At 39.0% G+C, this 21,661-nt stretch overlaps 1 protein-coding gene across 3 annotated transcripts in view; it reads left to right on the top strand.

The window, feature by feature from the left end:
* Positions 1 to 1,906: 1,906 nt before the first annotated feature.
* Positions 1,907 to 21,661, top strand: part of LOC141757117 (ras-specific guanine nucleotide-releasing factor RalGPS1) — a 70,427-nt gene continuing 50,672 nt past the window's right edge. For 2 of the 3 annotated variants that reach the window (XR_012591590.1, XM_074617393.1), the window contains exons 1-8: positions 1,908 to 2,137; positions 10,450 to 10,589; positions 12,716 to 12,820; positions 13,903 to 13,953; positions 17,366 to 17,449; positions 17,541 to 17,630; positions 19,028 to 19,120; positions 21,420 to 21,546. Coding sequence is in view for 2 of the 3 variants with exons in the window: in XM_074617393.1 (XP_074473494.1) it covers positions 10,533 to 10,589; positions 12,716 to 12,820; positions 13,903 to 13,953; positions 17,366 to 17,449; positions 17,541 to 17,630; positions 19,028 to 19,120; positions 21,420 to 21,546 (607 nt within the window). In the remaining variant the exon portion in view is untranslated. Of the gene's footprint in view, positions 2,138 to 10,449; positions 10,590 to 12,715; positions 12,821 to 13,902; positions 13,954 to 17,365; positions 17,450 to 17,540; positions 17,631 to 19,027; positions 19,121 to 21,419; positions 21,547 to 21,661 lie in introns of all 3 variants that reach the window. The other variant, XM_074617394.1, reaches the window with a different exon arrangement.

Here is a 21,661-nt window from a genome sequence, read left to right as displayed (position 1 = left end):
CCTCTGTACCATACGTACTCCTGGGGTTCACCCAGAGGCCACTAGAGGGCACACAGTAGACATGAACCAGCACAAGGAGACTGTAGAGCAGAGGGAATAGACCAGATGAGTTTACAATAGGAGAGGAAGTCCTACTGAAGGTCGAATCCTATCCTATTATCCAAATTATCCATTAGGAATGATCAATACATGAATCAGATGACAAGTGCAATGCAGCACAATAAAGACAATATTATCTCTTTATTTTTATGGTGCTTTATCCATATCAAGGCAGTTAATTGTCTGATAACAATAGATAATACTGTAAACAATAGAGTATTTAAATGTATTTGATGTATCAAAAAGTCCTAAAAATCACACCAAAAAGTCCTTCCATTTGTGCATGTTCTTCACTTATAACTGACCTGTCTGATGCATATTCTGTCACAGCTGTGTAAATAGCAATGGGTGTAAAGCTAAACAAGGCTATCAGAAGAACTACAGCCCATATATATATAATTTACTGTAATTCATCTGTCCTTGAATGCACAAACAAGTCAATTTGCTTAATTGATTGTTAAAAGGGATATTCTCACACTGTATAACAACTGACAATAAAATTGGTATTTGTCCAAAAAGGACAAGGGGTGATAGGTATGTGTACAAAATTAAAATAAAAGATTGTTTCTAGATGTGATTCACATATTTATGTGATTTAAAAGTTCTTGAAAACGCTCTCTTTCTTTCTTTCTTTCTTTCTTTCTTTCTTTCTTTCTTTCTTTCTTTCTTTCTTTCTTTTTAACCTTGTAGCATCTGACTTAAAGGTATCATTCATACTTTTTTTCATTCATTTTCATTCCAAAATTTATTTTGAACATGTAGAATACAAAAAATAATAATAAATAAAGAAAGAATAAGAATGATCATACCAACAAGTGGACAGTCAGAAACAAGTAGTATTTACATACAATGAAAAGCATAAGAAAAATAAATTGTCAAACACTTGATGCCTTTTAATTTTTACATATTCGAAAAGGAGTGAAAAGAATAAACTTATTTAATCCCACCCCTTCTCCATAAGTCAATTATTAATTATTAACCAGCTTCCTTATTAAGCCATAAATATACTTTAATTAAATTTTCCTAAATTTGTCTAACTATAATTATTATTATTTATAATGATTCTAAGTATAATTATTACCTTTAATCTATGACATACAGAAATATAAATTAATTATTGATATAATTATCCTTATCAAAATATAAATTTGTTATAAATCCAGAATACCAATTCATTACTTAAAATATAACTTAATCACAATACCAATTCATTACTTACATATTTAATATAACAGTATTGAGTAATATTACACACACAAATATAGGCTATATCCCAATGTGAACACATCATGTTGTGAACATTTGCTTTAGTTTGGTGTAGGAAATCTGGAAAACGTGTGTTTTTATTCCCTCAATCTAGGCTGAATTACAAAATGCACAGTGAAAATCCATCGGGTTTGAATTTGGATTGAAAAAAGAAAATCTATGCAGTGTTTTCTAATAAATTTTTTGTTATGACCCAGTCAAGACTTATTGCTTGAGCGAATCTGTTAAACGTACCACGAACACACAAGTGATATCCGAGTCTATAGGAAAGCACATGAAGGCACCACAGATGCACCTGCGTCTGAAGGACGCTAGCTTTAGAGCTGCTCTCTGATTGGCTCTGCTGTGATTAGTAGGCGGGACTTATCTGCAGAGCTCCAGCTGATGATTAGGCGACACACCTGGCTGTCAAGATAAGTGCGTCTACCTACCTGTCACTTCCTGCTGTCGGTGGTGGATTTTTTTATTCATTTTCGCTTCTTTTTTTTATCCTCTCTTCTCTCTCTCTCTCTCCGACATAGAGATCATTTGGCACGTCACACAGCCATGTTTGTATGATTCCGTCTAATGTATCCCGCACGGTTTGCGGACCAAACGTTGCGACCTTGGCTTCATGTGAGACTCAAAAGCTCAAAGGAGGAGTAAAGAAAACAACCCCCCCTGGACGCTGCTGGGAAAACACCGCTCTGGCTCATATTGTCGTGTTTATTAATAAAGAAAGAAGAAGCAGAAGAAGCATCAGCAGCTGGAGGAGACACTGCCTGGTTGAAAGGTAAGAACCGCAGAGGCGTTTGCATGCTTTAATAAGATGAGGGAGGCTGTGCAGCAGCAGAAAGCAGAAAGCAGCAGCAGGCCTGGCTGTGCTTTGCTGGAGGATTCATATATAATAAGGGCGATAAACGCCGTGTCATACACTGCTGCTGCTGCTGTCGTGACACTGGATGCGGATACACTGCTGTGATTCATGAACATGGCTGCTGCTGCTGCTGTTTGTTTGTTGTTCATGCAGGTGCGCAGATGTGTCTGTGTGCGACACTTGAACGTGAATCTCGGCTGTCAAAACAGGTTTGTGTATGATGCAGGGCCAGCTCCAGCTTTTATTGGGCCTTAGAGCAGAGCATGGCCCTCCCACCTGCACCTTCCACCCTGCACCATGCACCCAAGCCCTGTGATAAATAATCGTGATCAGATTATTGCTAAAAAATAATCCTGATTATCATTTTTGGCCATAATCGTGCAGCCCTATAGTTGCGGCTGAAAATGCACTGAATTCAGATGAAGAAGAACCTTATTTTAAGTCTTAATTAGCCAGATCAAGATGTTTTGGCTTCACTTTTGGGTACAAATATTATCTATAAAATGTTTTTATGATTAAATTAAGAGTATAAAATTGTTTATTTGGCTCTGATTGTTGCTAATTTTGCACCAGATTGAAGCACTTAACTTTAATATGTAGCTAAAAAAAAGGGGTAGGGTGAATATTCCTGTATTTTTTTCATATTGCAATATATATAGCAGAAGAGATATTACATTGTGCAGCCCTAATTTGTTCATTAACAGGGATGTGGCACAGCATTAAAGGGAAAACAGTGCTCTACTTATTCAAATGTGAAAGTGCAACAAAAATGTTATCAGAATAATCGTGATAAATAATCGTGATCGCAATATTGATTAAAAATAATCGTGATTATCATTTTGGCTATAAATCGTGCAGCCCTAGTTGCGGCTGTAAATGCACTGAATTCAGGTGAAGAAGAACCTTATTTTATGTCTTATTGTGATGCTATTTGAGCATATAATTATTATTGGTCAAAAAACTGTTTGCTCTCCCGCTTGCCGCACACAAAGGAAGGCACACACTGACGAGTTATATTCATTACAGAAAGTTGATTTAATAAAGAAAAGACCAACTCATTTAATCCGATGAGTCACTTTATTCAATTTGAGGATTTTGTTTGGGTGATGACATCATAAAATATGACGACGGACACTGAAATCTTCATTCAAAAACCTCAATAGAAGCTTTTATTGTAAAAAAAAAAAAAAAAATGACAGTACAGCCCTACTGACCTGATACTAGCCCTGAAAGTAAATGACAGACAATATGTCTATACTGTAACCAACGGTTCTTTTCATTATGATTAATCTGAAATCAAATCAATCTGTGCTTTTTGTAAAACGCCACTGTGGCTATGTCTGCTATTCTTTTCTTATTTAATTCCTCTGCTGAATATAAATAAACAGGCACACTGCGGGACATGCTTTCTGTTTCCCACTACAAGCAGGAAGCATCCGTCACCATGGATACTGATGGGTGCATTACTGGCTGTTCTGTAAATGCATAATATCCCTCACCCCAAAAAGCACGATATGATTTCATGGCACAATGACCATGTATTATGCATTTATCTAAACCCACTGAAGTGAAGATTTATGACTAAATGATATGTGAAGTAGCGAGATGGAACTTACATTTTTATGTTTTTTCCTCAGTCATCTGGCACGTGGACTTCCATTTAGGGATAGTGGAGTTTGCACAGTCTTGATCCACTCATACGGGTGTTTTCACCTATTTAGGTTGATTCAGTACAAACTGTTCAGTACACCCCTAATCTAGGGGTGGGAAAAAATAGGTAGAAGGAAGTTACCGCTTTTATTGTTGTAGTCTGATTAACGTGACGTCATATCCGTATCCGTCAACCAAAACAAACCGCAGCAATCCGAAACGGCAAAGCAGAAAACAACGGAGGGTCCCCGTGGATACGACCTTCACATTTTAAATCCAAATCCAAAGTATGGAGACACTCTGGGTTTCACACATTGCCAGGAAAAGCAGAGCTAGACATCACGTCTAAAGCTGCATGCTAACTCTGTCATGGACAGAAAACGTTATTGTATCATAACGTGCAGGTCAAGCCGGCCGTCACTCTCATCTCGGCCGACGCTACGACTGTGGAGCACCCATATACTGATCTGATGAGGGGTAGAACTGAAAGTTTAGAAAGATGAACTCCATGTGTTCTAGTCATTCTGCCAAAATAATAAAAAAATACATTGTCACCATGGCATCCTAAGAAGAGTGTAAGGATCTGGATCGGCCCTCGAGGGAAGAAGTGGGAAGCACCCTGTTGTTCACTCATCCATGTGTCAGCCGCCACATTAACAGTTTCCTGCAAACTACAGCTTCAGCTCCAAGCAGAGCAGCACATTTGTTGTGACTGAGACAGACAGTGACTTCATCATTTGTGGAGGACAACAGGTTTACTGTTACCCTCCCAATCTGTATCTCTACTAGATATTCCATGAACCACGTGCAAGTTACAAACTAACCTCTGGTGTGTGATTTATGTTAAAGGGACATTGTGTAGGATTTAGTGGTAGCCACAGTAGTGGTGTGGTTGCAAATTGCAACCAACTGAGTGCCCCTCCGCTCACTCCTCCCTTTCCAAGACTGCGGTAACTTGAGCCGCCGACGGCAAAACTATGTTAATGCCATTCGCCTCGCTCAGAGGCCATCCTTACCATAATAACACTACTTTAAGAGCAACGGAAGTCAAATGGTGGCTTGGCGGTACCACGGTGGTGACATGGTTGTGCAACATGGCAGACTCCATAAAGAGGACCCGCTCCCTACTGTATGTGGATATGAAGGGCTCATTCTAAGCTGACAAAAATACAACAATTCTTAGTTTTAGGTGATTATACACTAACACTGACAACATGAATATTATATTCCATTTCTGGTAATAGAAACCCCAGAATGTTACACACCGTCTCTTTTAAGGAATGCAACCATCCAAGGTTACAGAAGACTACATTGTTCCTCATTGTTGAGTTGTGTTGTTTATATTGTTTTATCAGTTTAGTTGTGCAGGACCAAATTCAGCTATCCAACACAAGAAACGTAAAAAAAGCTTGTCTGGGTGCTTGTCACTTATTCTTGGTTTACTGCTCTCTCTGAAAGTGAAAGTGCTGCAGCTGAGCCACCCACAGCACCCACATGATTTGGAATCTCCCTGGAACTCCACAACATTGATGGTTTTCGGCTGGTACACACAGAGAAAGTATGGGAATGCTACAAGTAGAATGTAATTGGAAGCAAACTGTTTTAATAAATTAAGCTTTTCAATTCAGCAGTAGGGCTGTCGCAGTGAAAGCATTTCCCCTGCGGTGATAATGATTGGCTCAAAAGCGCAAATTACTTAATTTATCCAGACTTTAGTGCCATACAAATAAGCTTTATTGTTAGGCTATTATTAGGGTATATTATTGCTTTTTGAAATAACAAATATACAAATTAATACTTGTTTATTGTTAAATGCAGAACACAGAAAGGCAATGGGGCGCAGCATTTTTTTTTTCCAGCTGAGACACTTTGATGGTGTCTGGTTACGATGATACGGTATATCTGCAGAAAAAAATGTCGGTACGAGGTAGAGTACTTGGTCTGGATGAAGGGAAGGCTGAAACACGTATAGAGAGTGAGGATGCACCCACCAAAAAAAATAAAAATCGCAATAAATCGTAATATAGCATCGCAATACTTAAAAATCGCAGGACATATCAAAGTATCGTGATAGTATCAAATCGGGAGATCGTGAATCATCCCAGGCCTAGTACCAACCATGTCATACTAGCAAAGGAGGTTCAATAACGCTTCAAACTTGCGGTAAATTTTGGCGAGGGAAAACTATCATGTCCATTTTCAAAGGGGTCCCTTGACCTCTGACTGTGTGAATGAAAATGGGTTCTATGGGTACCCACGAGTCTGTCCTTTACAGACATGCCCACTTTATGATAATCACATGCAGTTGCAGTGTGTTCGATACAAATAAAAACAGGTAGCCATGGTGTGATCAATGGGCAAAAAGATCCACAGGAACTTTGAATGCATTTTTATGATATTTATTAGAAATAATGTCATTATTTTGTAGACAATTTTCTGAAAGGAAAAAATGTAACCTCTTCAGTATCTCAAAAAAATATTATTTGGTATCATGATTACAATCTTAGACATATTTATAATTAGAAATTTCATCATTAGCTAGTGTCTAATTGTTGTAATTTAAAGTGATGACACACTAAGTCGTGATTTACATCAACAATCATCAACAACAATTGCTGTATCATGCTTTAATTATATTCCCCAGTACAGTATCTGTGTTTATAATCTTTCATTCACTTGTGATACAAGCGACGGAGTGCAGGTCCACCAGGTCTCATTACTGATGATGAGACAAGTGCACAGGAGAGGTTCCAATTGCAAGCGGCTGATCTCCACAGATAGAAGGGACACATTAGAGGGAGGATAATATATAGCTGCTGGTTGCAGCTCGTAACCATTACTGTTAGCTCCCTCACTCTCTCTCAGCTCCCTCCCATCCCCCACCCCACAGGATGGCTCCTTAAAATTTGATTACCATGCTGCTACAGAGATAATTCAGCCCTGACCCCTTTTTACAAACCTCGAAAAAAGGTGTTTGTTCAGCGAGAGGGCTTAATCATAGACGGTGTAAGCAGAAGGGAGGACGTTAGTAATGTGAGAGTACTCTGATGGGAGGAATTTTGCCTGACAACAAGATTCATGAGATTTATTTGTCACATATACATACAAGTATGTATAATGAAATGTTGTCCCAGGCAGTGCACAATACAAGCACTGTATTAATAATAACTAAGCAAGCAGAAAATACCAGTTAGAACTAATTTCTTTAACGCATTAAAGCAGTTGATCTTTCAGAGGTTGTAGTGGGCTCAGTTTTAAAGCTAGAGTGAAGATACAGATATCATATGAAACTAGAAAAGGGAATAAGGAATACATTGGTACCAACCATGTCATACCAGCCTGTCACGAAGGTTCTGCATTTAGCATAAAAAACTCATTTCCAGGCAACAACAGCTGTCAGTGTGTCAGTGTGCTGACTTGACTGCATGTGATTATCATAAAGTGTGCATGTCTGTAGAGGGTAGGATCGTGGGTACCCATAGAACCCATTTTCATTCACATATCTTGAGGTCAGAGGTCAAGGGACCCCTTTGAAAATGGCCATGCCAGTTTTTCCACGCCATAATTTAGCGTAAGTTTGGAGCGTTATTTAGGCTCCTTTGCAACAAGCTAGTATGACATGATTGGTACCACTAGATTCCTTGGTACCATCAATGTTTTTTTAGTTTCATATGATGCCTGTATCTTCACTCTACCTTTAAAACTGAACCTGCTACAACCTAAAAATTGCAAGCTGCGTTAAAGAAATTAGCGTTATTTGCGTTAACCCGTTATTGTCGCGTTAACTTTGACAGCCCTAATAGAGACACATGGGACAAATCTGCATCCTGTGCTTGATTTAACTGGCTAGTTAAATGTGTACATTAAATCTTTTATTTTTTAATTGGGACCGAAATACATAGTGAGGAGGACATTTTACAGTATAAAATTAAACTTGTCAGTGCTCTCTGGCGGACAAACTCTGTGATGTTGACACACCATTTCTAAATGAACTCAAACCTAGTTTGTCATTTCTGTACTGACGTTTCTTGTGTCTAATCAGCTGACAAATGCACACTATACTGATATATCTGCAATAAACTGATACAAAAAATCTCAATACTATCGCCTCAGATTACCATGTTATACTGTATTTTTATGAGGACATTGTATACCCAGGAATTTATCTGGTAATGCAAAACACATTATGCAAAGTAGGACATTTCAGAATAATAATAACAACAGTAGGGGGTTTATACAGCATATTGCTGATGACGGAGTAGAAGGACAAAATATAATTATGTACTTTACATACAAGTCAACTACAATCTAGTGCTGTGTCCTAACTCCATGCATACTAATTGTATAAAATGTGTACTATGTACTAATCTTATATAAAAGAAATAAGCATATTTACAGTTTTATACTGATAGGAAGTCATACAATATGTGTTTTTTTTCTGTTTTCAAGATCTTTCTCAAACTGTCTTACCACCATTGCTAAATAATTAACATTTTTTATAGCTGTGAGTAGCTCTTTCGATTTCCCCTGGCATTTTCCTCCTGCATTGCATTATGAGAGAATCACGACCATTAAAAGCACACTCTCAAAAATCAAATGCTTTTAAAGTATACATGCATCATTTTTCAACACACTACACTTAAAACCTGCTTAGAATGAGTGTCTTTAGCCGCTCGCATACAATAAAATCTACATACTTAACTGTTTTTTACGAACAAGAAATTATGAAATTCTTGCAACTTGTCAATGTGAACAAGAATATGACTGCCGTAACAAATGGAAATCCAAATGTTTTCCAAGGATTTAATTGTGATTGTCAGTATGCTGATGTGTTCCTGGAGCTGTTTTACTAACATCCATAATTTGTTTTCCTTTATTCCAGCTGTGAGCAGCTCTCCCTGTTCCCTTGTAAATGCATTGTGGGACATTGTGTCCATCAATTGCACACTTCAAAACAATCACGTGTTTTATTATTATTCACAGTGACTGGTATGAGTATACTTCCATTTTCACTTTTCCAGTGAGAGCACAATGTAGCCAGAGAACCTGGAACTGGATACACACAGTGTGGGTCTCCTGCTGTTGCTGGTGTATACTGCCATCTAACGGTCACACATGTGTGTTAGAGTTGAGGGAACTCAGCTTTCCTAGTGTGTCTGTATTCTGTCTCTACTATTTGCATGCAAGTGCCTGGTAATACTGCTATTTTTGCTGCTATCTTTAACTTATCTTAATATCGAGAAGCCAACATTTTCTGAATTGTAGGCGTCTTATGTTGAGGGACATAAATGGATAATTGATACATCCAACTATAAAGCGAGGAATCTCTGTCTGTGGGTATGTCCAGTGTACGAAATTAACTTTTTGACTCACCGGCTAATGGGATTGGTAGATGAAAAAATCCACTGGCGAAAATAATACATTGCCTTTTTGTGTCACGTACATTTGTTTCAGTACATTTCATTGAGATAATAAGGTTTTACTAAATTTGTATTCAACAAAATTTGAAGCAAAATAATCGAAATATATTAATGGTTAATCAATTCAAGCCTGAATACTATATACTATATATATATATATATATATATATATATATATACGTTATGATATTATTTTAATACAAACCATGATGTTTTTTTCTAGCAGTTTTGTAGCCTAAACTTAACCACTCGTTTCACAACGTTAACCAAGTGACATTGTACGTTTCTGCAAGCGTGATACGAGGCTGACATGAAATGTATTTAGGAAACAGGTTTTTCGGTTCATAAAACGTTGACATTCAACGTATCATGTGGTTTGCAGAAATGTACAATGCAGAATTTGAATTTTGTACATTTTGAAGCGTTAATCTGGTGACTTTGTATTGCACTTTTATAAAGTTGGGAACTCACAAGAGACACACTCAAACTCAAACAACATTGGATCCTACATTTGCCATAATGCATCTCAAACTTCAGAGCTGACAAAGCTCCTCCAGAGACACAGAAGACATTTTACAACTGTTTTCACAGGCTGACTGCTGGTAGTACTGCCTGCAACTATAGTAAACTGATCTTGTGTAAAATCAGTGGGGTGCCCCTTTTAAAACACTACCTTACTTGGTACTTATAAGTGACTGCTGTAACAGTGAAGAGGCACGGACGGCTTGCATGGTACAACAACCACCGGCTGTCTGTCACTTTCACGTTTGAAAGGGAAAAAAAACAATAAATACCTACAGTAAATAATAATAAATGGGGAACACCAGCATTTGCTATGAGTTAGTAAATAAATATAACCCTGTTGTTTGCATGTATAGGATTGTGGCATATGTGAGAGTGCATCTACATTTCTAAGTAGTGATCCTCCACACATGCAGCAATTCATTTGCACATTAGAGGGCACCTTAGCACAGAAAACAGCCACTCTGTTTGCAATGCGGTTCTCATCATCTCTGTCTGTTTGCATGTGGGACTTCTTGTGGTAGCTTTAGTCATTAGTCCTTTTACTTGAGGGTATTTCTACGTTTAATGCGAATTAAGGGAAAATATAATGAAAAAAAATAAGAGGTTAAAAACTTGTGTCCTCTGTGTTTCCAGGCATGGATGAGAGGTTATGTGCGCCCCCCAGCTAAAGGCCTCTGTCGCCCTGACCTGTGCATCCCGCCAGTCCCTCTGTGAGCATGTATCGCAGGAACGGGCTTTCGGATGGCACCAGCATCAATTCAGTCACCTCGGAGGTAAGAGCGAGCTTTCTGTGGTGTTCATTAATACAGTTTGTAGTTATGTTAGCCCTGAGGATGGTGATGTCAGTTTTGATAGCCAGTAAAATAAAAGTTTACTACATTAGATAAGTGTGTTGAATTATTTGGGCTGTCAAAGTTAAGGCGATAATAACGCGTTAACACAAATTTGTTTTAACACCACTAATTTCTTTAACACAGTAACGCAACTTGTGATTTTTAGGTTGTAGCGGGCTCAGTTTTAAAGCTGGAGTGAAGATACTGGCATCATATGAAACTAAGAAGGAAGGAAGAAAGCAAAATAATGCTCCAAACTTTCGCTAAATTTTGGCGGGGAAAAACTGGCATGGCCATTTCCAAAGGGGTCCCTTGACCTCTGACCTCAAGATATGTGAATGAAAATGGGTTCTATGGGTACCCACGAGTCTCCCCTTTACAGACATGCCCACTTTATGATAATCACATGCAGTTTGGGCCAAGTCATAGTCAAGTCAGCACACTGACACACTGACAGCTGTTGTTGCCTTGATTTCCAATAATAAATATATACATACATTTGCATAAAGCAGCATATTTGCCCACTCCCATGTTGATAAGAGTATTAAATACTTGACAAATCTCCCTTTTACGGTACATTTTGAACAGATAAAAAATGTGTGAATAATCACAATTAATCATGGACAATCATACGATAATTGCAATTAAATATTTTAATCAATTGACAGCCCTTAATATAACTTGTATCAGTTTGATGCTAACTACTGTTATGTTACCAGCCTGAAAGATTCAACTGCAATCTTCTCCTATTCTCTAACTGCTCCCGACCTTTATCTCCTCCCGACCTATTCTCTGCTCTTACCTTGCATCATTATCATCACCCCTATGTGTGATTAATTTGCGACAATCGCAATCAAATATTTCATTAGGCTGACAGCCCTAGTAATTTATACTTAATTGCTGTTTATGCATTACATGAACTAGTATTTATTTGTAGTATTTATGAACTTACTGTCAATCAAAAATGGTAGCAATTGATTACCATGTAATTATTGGTACGCTGGCTGTAATTAGTACATTACCATAGTCCTAAAGAGTGCAGCAGTGTGAAATCATAGTTATAGACAGATGAGACAACAAGATGGCCCAGGGCACTGAGTTTGAACCATACTGGTTTGAAACTTTGAATGATTAAGTTTGGATCACAATGTTGATCTAGAATACAGTTTGACTAATGATGGTGCTACATTAACATCATTAGAAATGGGTATATTCATGGTTATCTGACCAGTAGTTTAGGATAAATCCTTAGGATGGATTGATCAGCTTTTCTGCCCAGCTAGCACTGTACTTAAATCTGTATTTTTCCACCTGTAGACCACTTCCACGTAGTCTCTTTCTCAAAATGGCTTAATGCACGTGTCTTTTTTGAATGCCTATTGTTCTCTTTTTCCAAGTAATAATTTATAAAAAAAAAGTCCTTTCCATTTGGTTTTGTTGATTATAATGCCAGAGCTGAGGCTTAACACAGGAAGGATAAGAAGTCAACATTCAAAGCACGTTGATCAAGGCTAAACATCGGAGGCATTTATGTTATATTATGATAATTTGAAATGGGCAGTGTGCCAGGAACAAAGCATCTGTTTTTACTTTAATAACCCAGTGAATCGCACTGCAAGTCAGTTTTATTTTTAAGTGTCTGCGGTTGTGTCTTTGTCCCTCTCATTGTCCTCTCCTGTCTGTATGTGTCTTATAAAAAGTACCCTGTGGAGTTTTCTTGTAAACAAACAACATTTATGTTACACTGTGTGTACGCTTGAGGTCTAACAGATGTTTGCTTCCTCATAAAACATTTGCAGAGCAGATTTTTATTTGGACGTGTTGACATCCATGTTTACTAGCCAAGCATTAATGTGTTTCTTGACAGCCACCTGTTGCTGGAATAATGTGAAACTACGGCTGTCAATCGATTGCAATATTTAATTTTGATTAATTGCATGATTGTTTATAGTTAATCACGATTAATTGCAAATTAATCAAAAACATTTTTCCATTCAAAATGTACCTTAAAGCTTGTTATGTAGGTATAAAGCAGTTACTATGGTTACTGTGTGTGTCTATCTCAGGCCAGCAGCAGCTCTGACTCTCTGGATGGACCTTGCGTGGACTACGCCAAGAGTTATGATGCAGTCGTCTTCGATGTGCTGAAGGTGACGCCCGAGGAGTTTGCTGTAAGTACGCTTCAAAAGTCGCTCGGTGTTTGTGCAGCATACAAGACGGATCAGATCTTACCTAGAAGACCCTCTAAAGACCCTTTATAGTTGGATTAACACTGAATCACACAGAGAATTCTCACCAACTCTGCTGCTCTGCAGAGCTTTTTAGCCTCTTTTAGCTTTGTGTTTTTGGGCAGATTCACTGTTAAGTCCTCATCGACCTTGTTTCCAGCAGCAGCAGGCCGCTGGTTTCCCCCCAAAAAGTATACTATTTTAAAGTAACGTTTGTCTAAGCTAAACCAACAGTTTAAGATCACTGCTTTAGAAGATGTGAAATAAAATCAAAAATCCATGTGCAGCAGACAAATTGCAAAAGGACTGGGTGAAGTGGAATATAGATGCTCAACAAATGGAAAGACACTATTTCAATCAAAAATTTATTGCATTTCATGTCGTAAATTGCCTTATTATATCACAATTCATGTGACAGCAGCGTTTGCATCTTAAGAATGAATATAAAGTTGGGAAGGATGCTGTGATGCGCAGGATTAATGAGCTCTGAAAATCCAACGTCTCTGTATAAACAGCAGAATGCTGAGTTCTAACCAACCAGTCTGATGTGTGTGGACTGGAGGTGTATGGTTTTGCTTTGTAACATGTGATTTAATGAAGGCAAGCACAGTGAACAGTGTGTGTAATGGCTCTGCTATCTGCTGCGGCACTTCTTAAACCAAAGGCTGCAGATCTATTAACAAATGTGACCTGGTGCCTTCAGTTGTCTGCAGACATTTAATGAACTGGAAGAGAAACTTTTCAGTGGACAACAGATACGAGAAGAATCACTCAGTTTTTGAATTCTGCAGCCTGAGACACAACAGTCCATTATATTAATTTATCTTATCTTCATCAATGATCTTTAGTAGTTATTCCCAGCCCAGCTTTTCCAGTTATGACCTATGGACCTTTTTGTATACTCCCACTATCATAATTTCATGACGTCGTTCAGCTGTCGTATGTACTTTATGTACTGTATATATGCCACTCCTTAATCTCCTGCATATTGAAAGATAATATGGATTTCTTTCTTGTTCTGTCAGAGCCAAATCACCCTGATGGATGCACCAGTCTACAAAGCGATACATCCAGAGGTAAGAGAGACATGTTGTCAAGAGGTTGGTCTCCTGAGCATCGTTTCCACTTCGAACTACCAACACCACATTTTCACCTTGTAGGAAAAAACAGGCTTCCAGCTGGTGCACTGTTTGAGATGGGATGTTAATAATTAACCGTTTAACCGTTAACCAATCAATACTATCAGTTAAGCGGTTAAAAGAAATATTACAAATTTATTAAAAAGCTGAGCAAAACTCAGAGGAGTGGCTTGTCAGTTTAAGGAGAAAAGCTGCAGCAGTGAATCACATCAGCAGAGGGAGGAGGACAGAGGACAGGATGAAGGACTGATATTGACTCATGTCTGTGTTCTTTATTCTTTATCAACTTCACTCAGGAATATGATTATTTAATGACATTTTAGATTAGTTTCCAGTGAGATATTATTGAGTTTATATAGTGATTGCTGTTGGAAACATTACTGTTGCTGCTCTAGAAACAGAACAATTCTAATCCTGTTCTGAATTTATTCTTTTTTTTTTTAAACAATAAATTAAAAAGCAATTATTTGATAATGAAAAAGAACCGATGAGTATCGATAAAGAACCGAACCGATAAGGAGTATCCAAAAGAGTAGTAGCATCAATAAAATCCTAACCATATCCATCCTTATTTCTGAGTTAATGTGTATCAGATCAGAAGAAAATCCGAAGTGTTTTGCAGGGGAACCCCTCAGAGATCTACCCCTCTCCACAGAACGATTCCAGTCCTCTTTCTGTATCAAATACTTCTAATGCCTTCACAGCTGTTGCCACTCAGCTGAACCCAGACCGGCCTTAGTGGTTGAACTCTCTCCACTGGAAAACCCTGCATACCCTCTGTTAGTCATTGAAATTCCAGTCAGCGCTCTGCCCTGAAGGATTTCCTTCTACACAGACCGTAGGTAGGGAAGAGAAACAAGCAGAGATGGTAGAGACATTAAAGGACTGATAATTAGAAATGAACTCAAGATGAGGCCCTAACAAGCACACAAGACGGTGAACAGTCCTGTTTTATGTCATTTAAGAATAGCCATATCTGTCAGTGGTGAGCATTATCCACAGAGAGTAAATAGCACTACAAGTTCCAGCTAATTCCACTTTCTTATTAAGACCTTTTCTTCTTGATGAGACCAACATACTGCCGATCTACAGTGATTGGTTGACAGAAGACTGAAAGTAAAAGATAAAGTTGTCATCTAACACCATCTGCATGTTAATACCAATTTGTTTTCTTCCTTTGATGTGATTTTAAATATAGTGACAATAACCTGTTAATCCAATGACGACCATGAAATCAGCTTTATATATTTATTGTAGGGCTGTCAGTCGATTAAAATATTTAATCCAGATTAATCGCATGATTATCCATATTCAATCGCAATTAATCACACATTTTGTATCTGTTCAAAAGAGAGATTTAAAGATTTAAAAAGAGATTTGTCAAGTATTTACTCTTATCAACATGGGAGTGGACAAGTATGCTGCTTTATGCAAAGTATGTATATATTTATTATTGGAAATCAATTGACAACACAAAACAATGACAAATATTGTCCAGAAACCCTCACAGGTACTGCATTTAGCATAAAAAATATGCTCAAATCATAACATGGCAAACTGCAGCCCAACAGGCAACAACAGCTGTCAGTGTGTCAGTGTGCTGATTTGACTATGACTTGCCCCAAACTGCATGTGATTATCATAAAGTGGGCATGTCTGTAAAGGGGAGACTCGTGGGTACTCATAGAACCCATTTACATTCACATATGTTGAGGTCAGAGGTCAAGGGACCCCTTTGAAAATGGCCATGACATGTTTTTCCTCGCCAAAATGTAGTGTAAGCTTGGAGCGTTATTTAACCTTCTTCCCGACAAGCTGGTATGGCATGGTTGGTACCAATGGATTCCTCAGGTGTTGTAGTTTCATATGATACCAGTATCTTCTAGCTTTTTAAAACTGAGGCAGCTACAACCTAAAAATCACAATGAATTTAACGGTTGCATCTCAACATAATCTGCCAGTCATTACAATGTTGCTCTTGCGTCCAAATTTGCATAGTCATGTTTATAATGGAATTTGGATTTGGGGGATTTTCCTGTCAGGGCGGGATGTTCTTCTGTTAATGTCTTTATTTAGGCTTGATAAACACTGGATAAAGTCCTCAAAGAAATGGAAAAAAATCATTGTAAATCAGATTGGCACAGAGTAAAAGGCAAGGGAATTTCCAGTGGTGGTTGGACGGCCGTCAATCCCTGCTGTTTTATTAAATCTATCCCTAGTTTATGTATCAGAGAGAAGTCCAGGGACAGGCCAAGGGTCTCTACTGCGACGTTAAGACCATGTCCTCACCCAATTCTAATGATTTCCTTTCCATTTTTAGCCATGCTGGCGGCATGGCTCTGTGGATGCCAGTGCCTGTTGACCGGTCGGGCTCGCTCACATTAACAGTAGTTCACTATGCCGAGGGAAGTAACTGTGGATTTGGCAACAGAGTGCTCCAGGGATGACGTACTTTGTTGGCCAACCAGGAAGTTGGCATCGCCCTGGTTCCCTTGACACAAAGACAATGGTGTTTTTTTCATTGGGTTTTGGATTATTGCAGAAAATAAGCTCTGTGGCAAACAAATGTTTGTACTTTGTACTTGCACATTTTGTTCAGCAAGATAATTCACACCAGGCAGTGGCAAAGTGTGACTCTCAATAATAAAAAATTTCTGCGGCCGGGAGGCGTTTTGATGTGATTCAGGCGGGAAGAAATTCTTTGAAACATAGGTCAACATATGAGTCACCAGATCTGTTTGATCTCTTTGATCCGGATCCGAAATTGGCTGCGGATCCTCTCTGGCCATACTTTGCCGCTAAAAGTTAAATTTCTCCCAACTTTCGTTTGGCCGCAGAACCAAATAGTTTGCTGAGCTCGGGAGCGGCCACCACAGCTTTTCATAGACATTGCATGGCAGCTCGCCGCAGGCCGCACTTCGCTGCTGCTCTGGTGGGAATTCGGCAACTTTTTTAGGACCTGATGATTTGCAGATGTGTCTTTCCCAATGTAAGTCTATGGGAAAAAGTATTTTTGGGCCCAATGGCATCATGTGACGGACCCGGTTGTAATTGCCTGCTTTGGCCTCTAGGACAATTGGCTCCAAAGCCCGGCGATCTTCCAGGGTGGCTTGGTGCTATTCAGCAAATGTTGACACGATACTGTACGGTGCGATAGGATACGATACGATACGATACACTTTATTGTCCCCCTTATGTAAATTTGTGTTGCACTCAAGAACTCTTTAACATGATAAACACTAAACCTGCTTCATGTTAGCATGCTGTGCAGCCTCACAGAGCTGGCAGTAGTTGCTTATTGTTACAGATTCCTTAAATCTGCTGCTTGATGTGATTTTCTGATTGGCAGGAGTTGGCCAGCTGCGGATGGAACGGCAAAGAGAAACACAGTTTGGCCCCCAATGTGGTCGCATTCACACGCAGGTTCAACCAGGTACGTCTGAAGCAATTTTCTAAAGCAAATATTTCAACCATGAGGAAGTAGTTCTAGTTTTAATTTGTGTTGGTATGTTGTTATGTTTCAGGTTAGCTTTTGGCTGGTGAGAGAAATCTTAACCGCCCACACGCTGAAAATTCGAGCAGAAATACTGGGCCATTTTGTCAAAATAGCAAAGGTGAGTTGAAACGCATGAAACACATTCAGTGATGTAAGCTATTTTTACAAATAACTTCAAAACCAGAGGACAGAAACATGCCCCTCCATTGTTGCTGTAGGAATAGTGATGTGTGGTAAGCTTTCAGTGTAATAAGAACATCCATCATCAGACATGGATATGTGTTCAGAAATATAAGCCAGCAGCTGTTGAACTGTTTAAATGTAGCTTTTTTATTTCAAGGTTCACTGTCAGTTGCTTGTTACGCAATTTCAACACAAAGTCAATTATAGTTTTTGAAGCTGCAGCATGTCGGAGTGACCCAGGTACTTTATTACACTGTATGAGCAGTGATGGAGAAAGCAGACCCTGATGGCAGAAACAAAATGGTGTTTCTCCTCTTGTGGTCTGATCAGGGAATAGTAGCAGATGGAGTTTTTTCCCCAGAGGTCAGTGTGTGGGATGGAAAGGAAACGTGGGACCATGTCATAATGTTCTTGGCAACTTGCAGAGATATCGAAACAAAACTACTGAAGCACGATTTATACACTGTGACTGTGACTATTCACAAACCCATAATAATCACCATAAGGAACCACTCTGCAATGCTGGATTCGACTGGGCTTCTTAGGGTTTCTACTGAGGTGTGTGATTTGTGCTTGGCGCATCCGCAAGGGTCGTGATTGGCCGCACGGCAAAAGTGACGTCACACCATCAGATCATTATGGCCCTTCGTGGGGGTTCCATGCGGCAGGTTTTCGCCTCTCCGTGCACATCAATTTTTTTAATTCTTGAGGACCTTCAAGAATGTCTGTCTGTCCACACGGATTATAAAAGATCCAAACACTTCCTCGTCACATTTCCATGTCAGCTAATGTCCGTGCGACCGCCCTTGTGGAAAGTATAACACAAAAGTACAAAGTACACAAAAGTATGAGTTTACGAAACTCCTCTTTCTGTTTTTCTTGGTCTGTTATTTGCCTCGAGTACGTTGAAAAAACTGAACTTTTGCGGCAGATAATGGCGTCCGTACGCTCTGTGCCTCTCGCACAATGTGAGCTGAAATTGGCCCCCTTCTCCCCAGGATCCTCAAGGATAAGCGGGTGTAGTAAATGGATTATTATGGTTATTATGAAGTATTATTATGCCTTAATTAGATAACAATAGTAGAGAGATGACAGGAAATGAAGAAGAGATAGATGCATCAAAGGTCCCTGGCCGGATTCAAACCGGGGACATTTCAATGTGTGGTCGACATCTTAGCCCCCAAGAGCATGTTTAAAAATATATATATATATTTTTTTAAATTGGACTGAAAGTAATTACAGGTGCAACAGACGGTGAACTTATTTGTTTAACCTATACTAGGGTAATACCGTACTTTGCGTGTTGTTCATAAAATATCTGTTTGTTCTCAGAAACTGTTGGAGTTGAACAATCTTCATTCTCTGGTGTCCGTGGTGTCTGCTCTGCAGAGCGCTCCCATCTTCAGACTCAGCAAAACCTGGGCGGTAAGACATCAACTCCACGCACTGAATGAGGAATGAAGTGGAAATAAAATCAAGTGCCAGCACTGCCTTTTTCAAATGAGTGTGTGAATCGGCCGGTATCTGCAAAGCATTAGAATGAGTACATTTTAAATTTTAACAGTGAAAAAAAAAAGCTAAGACGAGAAAGTGCTGATGTTCACAGCATGAATGTATTTACAAAGTAAACGGTCAGATTTGTTTGCAGTATGTTCAGTGGTGCTTCAGGCCAAATGTTTGGATTTTGAACAGTGGGTGGGACATGACTGCCGTTGCACATACGCACAACACACTGTTGGTGCAATTAAATGACATTCGAAAGTAACCAAACCTGAACCCGAATAGAAAACGTTTAAACTAGAGCTGTCAATTGATTAATCGCATGATTGTCTATAGTTAATCGTGATTAATTGCACATGTTGTATCTGTTCAAAATGTATCTTAAAGGTAGATTTGTCAAGTATTTATATGCAAATATGCTGCTTTATGCAAATATATGTATATATTTATTATTGGAAATCAATTAACAACCCAAAACAATGACAAATATTGTCCAGAAACCCTCACAGCTACTGCATTTAGCATAGAAGAATATGCTCAAATCATAACATGGCAAACTGCAGCCCAACAGGCAACAACAGCTGCCAGTGTGTCAGTGTGCTGCCTTGACTATGACAAATTTGCGTGACCGTGTTATTATCGCCGGATTACAGTCCTAGTTTAAACACAAAAGCAGCTGGAAGCTAACAGACCCACACCTGATCTGACTTTTCTGAACAAGATTAATTTTTTTGTTGAGTCTTAACTTCTTAACTGATTTTCCAGACAGGGAAATATCTTGTATAAGATATCGCATGATATTAGAATCATCATGGGTGTCCAAAGGTTCTCCGTTTTTGTTCTCCTAGACCTCAGGGTTGGGTGAATCATAATATTCCGCTGGAGGGATCAGAAAACTGGGCTGGAGGTTTTAGGTGGATCAGATCTTAATTCTCGGCCTCGGATGACCATCCCTCAGACAAAACAGAGATAACATGTGGTGCTTGGCTGTCCACTCTAAATGATTGAATGTTTATGAATACTGAAGTGTTGACTGGCCAGTAGCTTTTTCTCAAAACAGGGTGTTTAACTGATCAGTTCCACATCACAGACAGCTGTTTGTGAGCTGCACGCTATTTCTCCTCCAGGCCATTAACAAGCAAACTGTTTGTCCCTGGTTTTAATTTGTGAACATGAATTAACTCATTTTTGCAGTGCTGGATATAAGACTGTGAAAAGTGGATACATCAGCACCGAGCCACTTGGGGACATACTCTATGTGACACATGAGACATTTACTGTATCAGCAAAAACGCTTAATAAAACGCTCATAATATATTACAGATTGAATGAGAAGAGATGAGAGGGGTTGTATTTGTAGGGTTGCCAACTTAAATCAACTATTTGGAGACACTTGAATATGTAGTTTTCAGAGCCTACTAACTTTTACACCTTTTATTTTTCACCAGCTACTTAATCCAAATACTACGGAGAAAATCTGTATTAACTCGTGCCCTCGAGTTCCTTCATAGAGCACTTCTTCCAATCATTCCTGACAGTCCACGCATTGCTGATGTACGGAGCCCCCCTAGACGATGTACTTCGGTAAAGTTGGAAAGATATTGACAGATTCAAACTTCCTGGATCAATAACTCATAAACGAAACGTTGTTAAAACACCAACGAGGGCTCTTTCTAACCGTAGTAAGGTAGACAACGAGCTTCAACCTCATTTTAATCAAAACGAGCCGTAGTCCGAGCTGGACACATAACATTGGTCTCTATGTGAGACGAGGTTGTCAGGGACCGTCTACAAAGTGCAATGCCGAAAATTAGTAGCAGTAGTGATAGTTTTGTTATGTCACCTTCCACACGTAACGTAATGACGTCCTCACAAGCGTACAACGTGATGACGTGAAAGGTAGAAGCCTTAGCTTTCTGCTGCAAAAAGAGTGAATTCAACTTAATCAAACAAATTAGTTATCGCTCAGTGTGATGCACTGCAGACCTCCTCTAACTCACTGCACATCAACAGTGCATAATTAGCTGTCTACTGCAGATGCAAGGAGGGAAAAACCTACAAAACATTGTAGTTAGGGGGTTTTGGAACACAGTCACGCTTTGATTTGGTTCGGGTAAAATATCATGATGTAATATTTGTGTGGTTGCCATAGTTCCCATTCAGGTAATAGGCTGGGAATGAGAATGACAAATCAAACGTGTGTAATTGTTCTCCTCTGTTGTAGTTGATCAGTCGGAAAGACAAGGCCACATTTGAGAAGCTGAACTATCTGACATCCAAGGAAGAGAACTACACCCGCATGAGGGAATACATCCGCACCGTGAAGATGGTGCCCTGTATTCCTTACCTTGGTAAGTCCTCCTTCTGGATTTTAACACACCCTGCTTTAAATCCTTTTAAAGGTAGTGGTTTCCAAGCCCGTCAACATCTTACACGACTAGTCTGAATTCCAGTTGGCAGATTTAA

This window comes from Sebastes fasciatus, chromosome 19 (genome assembly GCF_043250625.1).
Source record: "Sebastes fasciatus isolate fSebFas1 chromosome 19, fSebFas1.pri, whole genome shotgun sequence".
NCBI classification, from domain to species: Eukaryota; Metazoa; Chordata; class Actinopteri; order Perciformes; family Sebastidae; genus Sebastes; species Sebastes fasciatus.
The sequence above is the reverse complement of the archived record's forward strand: the minus strand, read 5'-3'. Positions and strand labels throughout refer to the sequence as shown.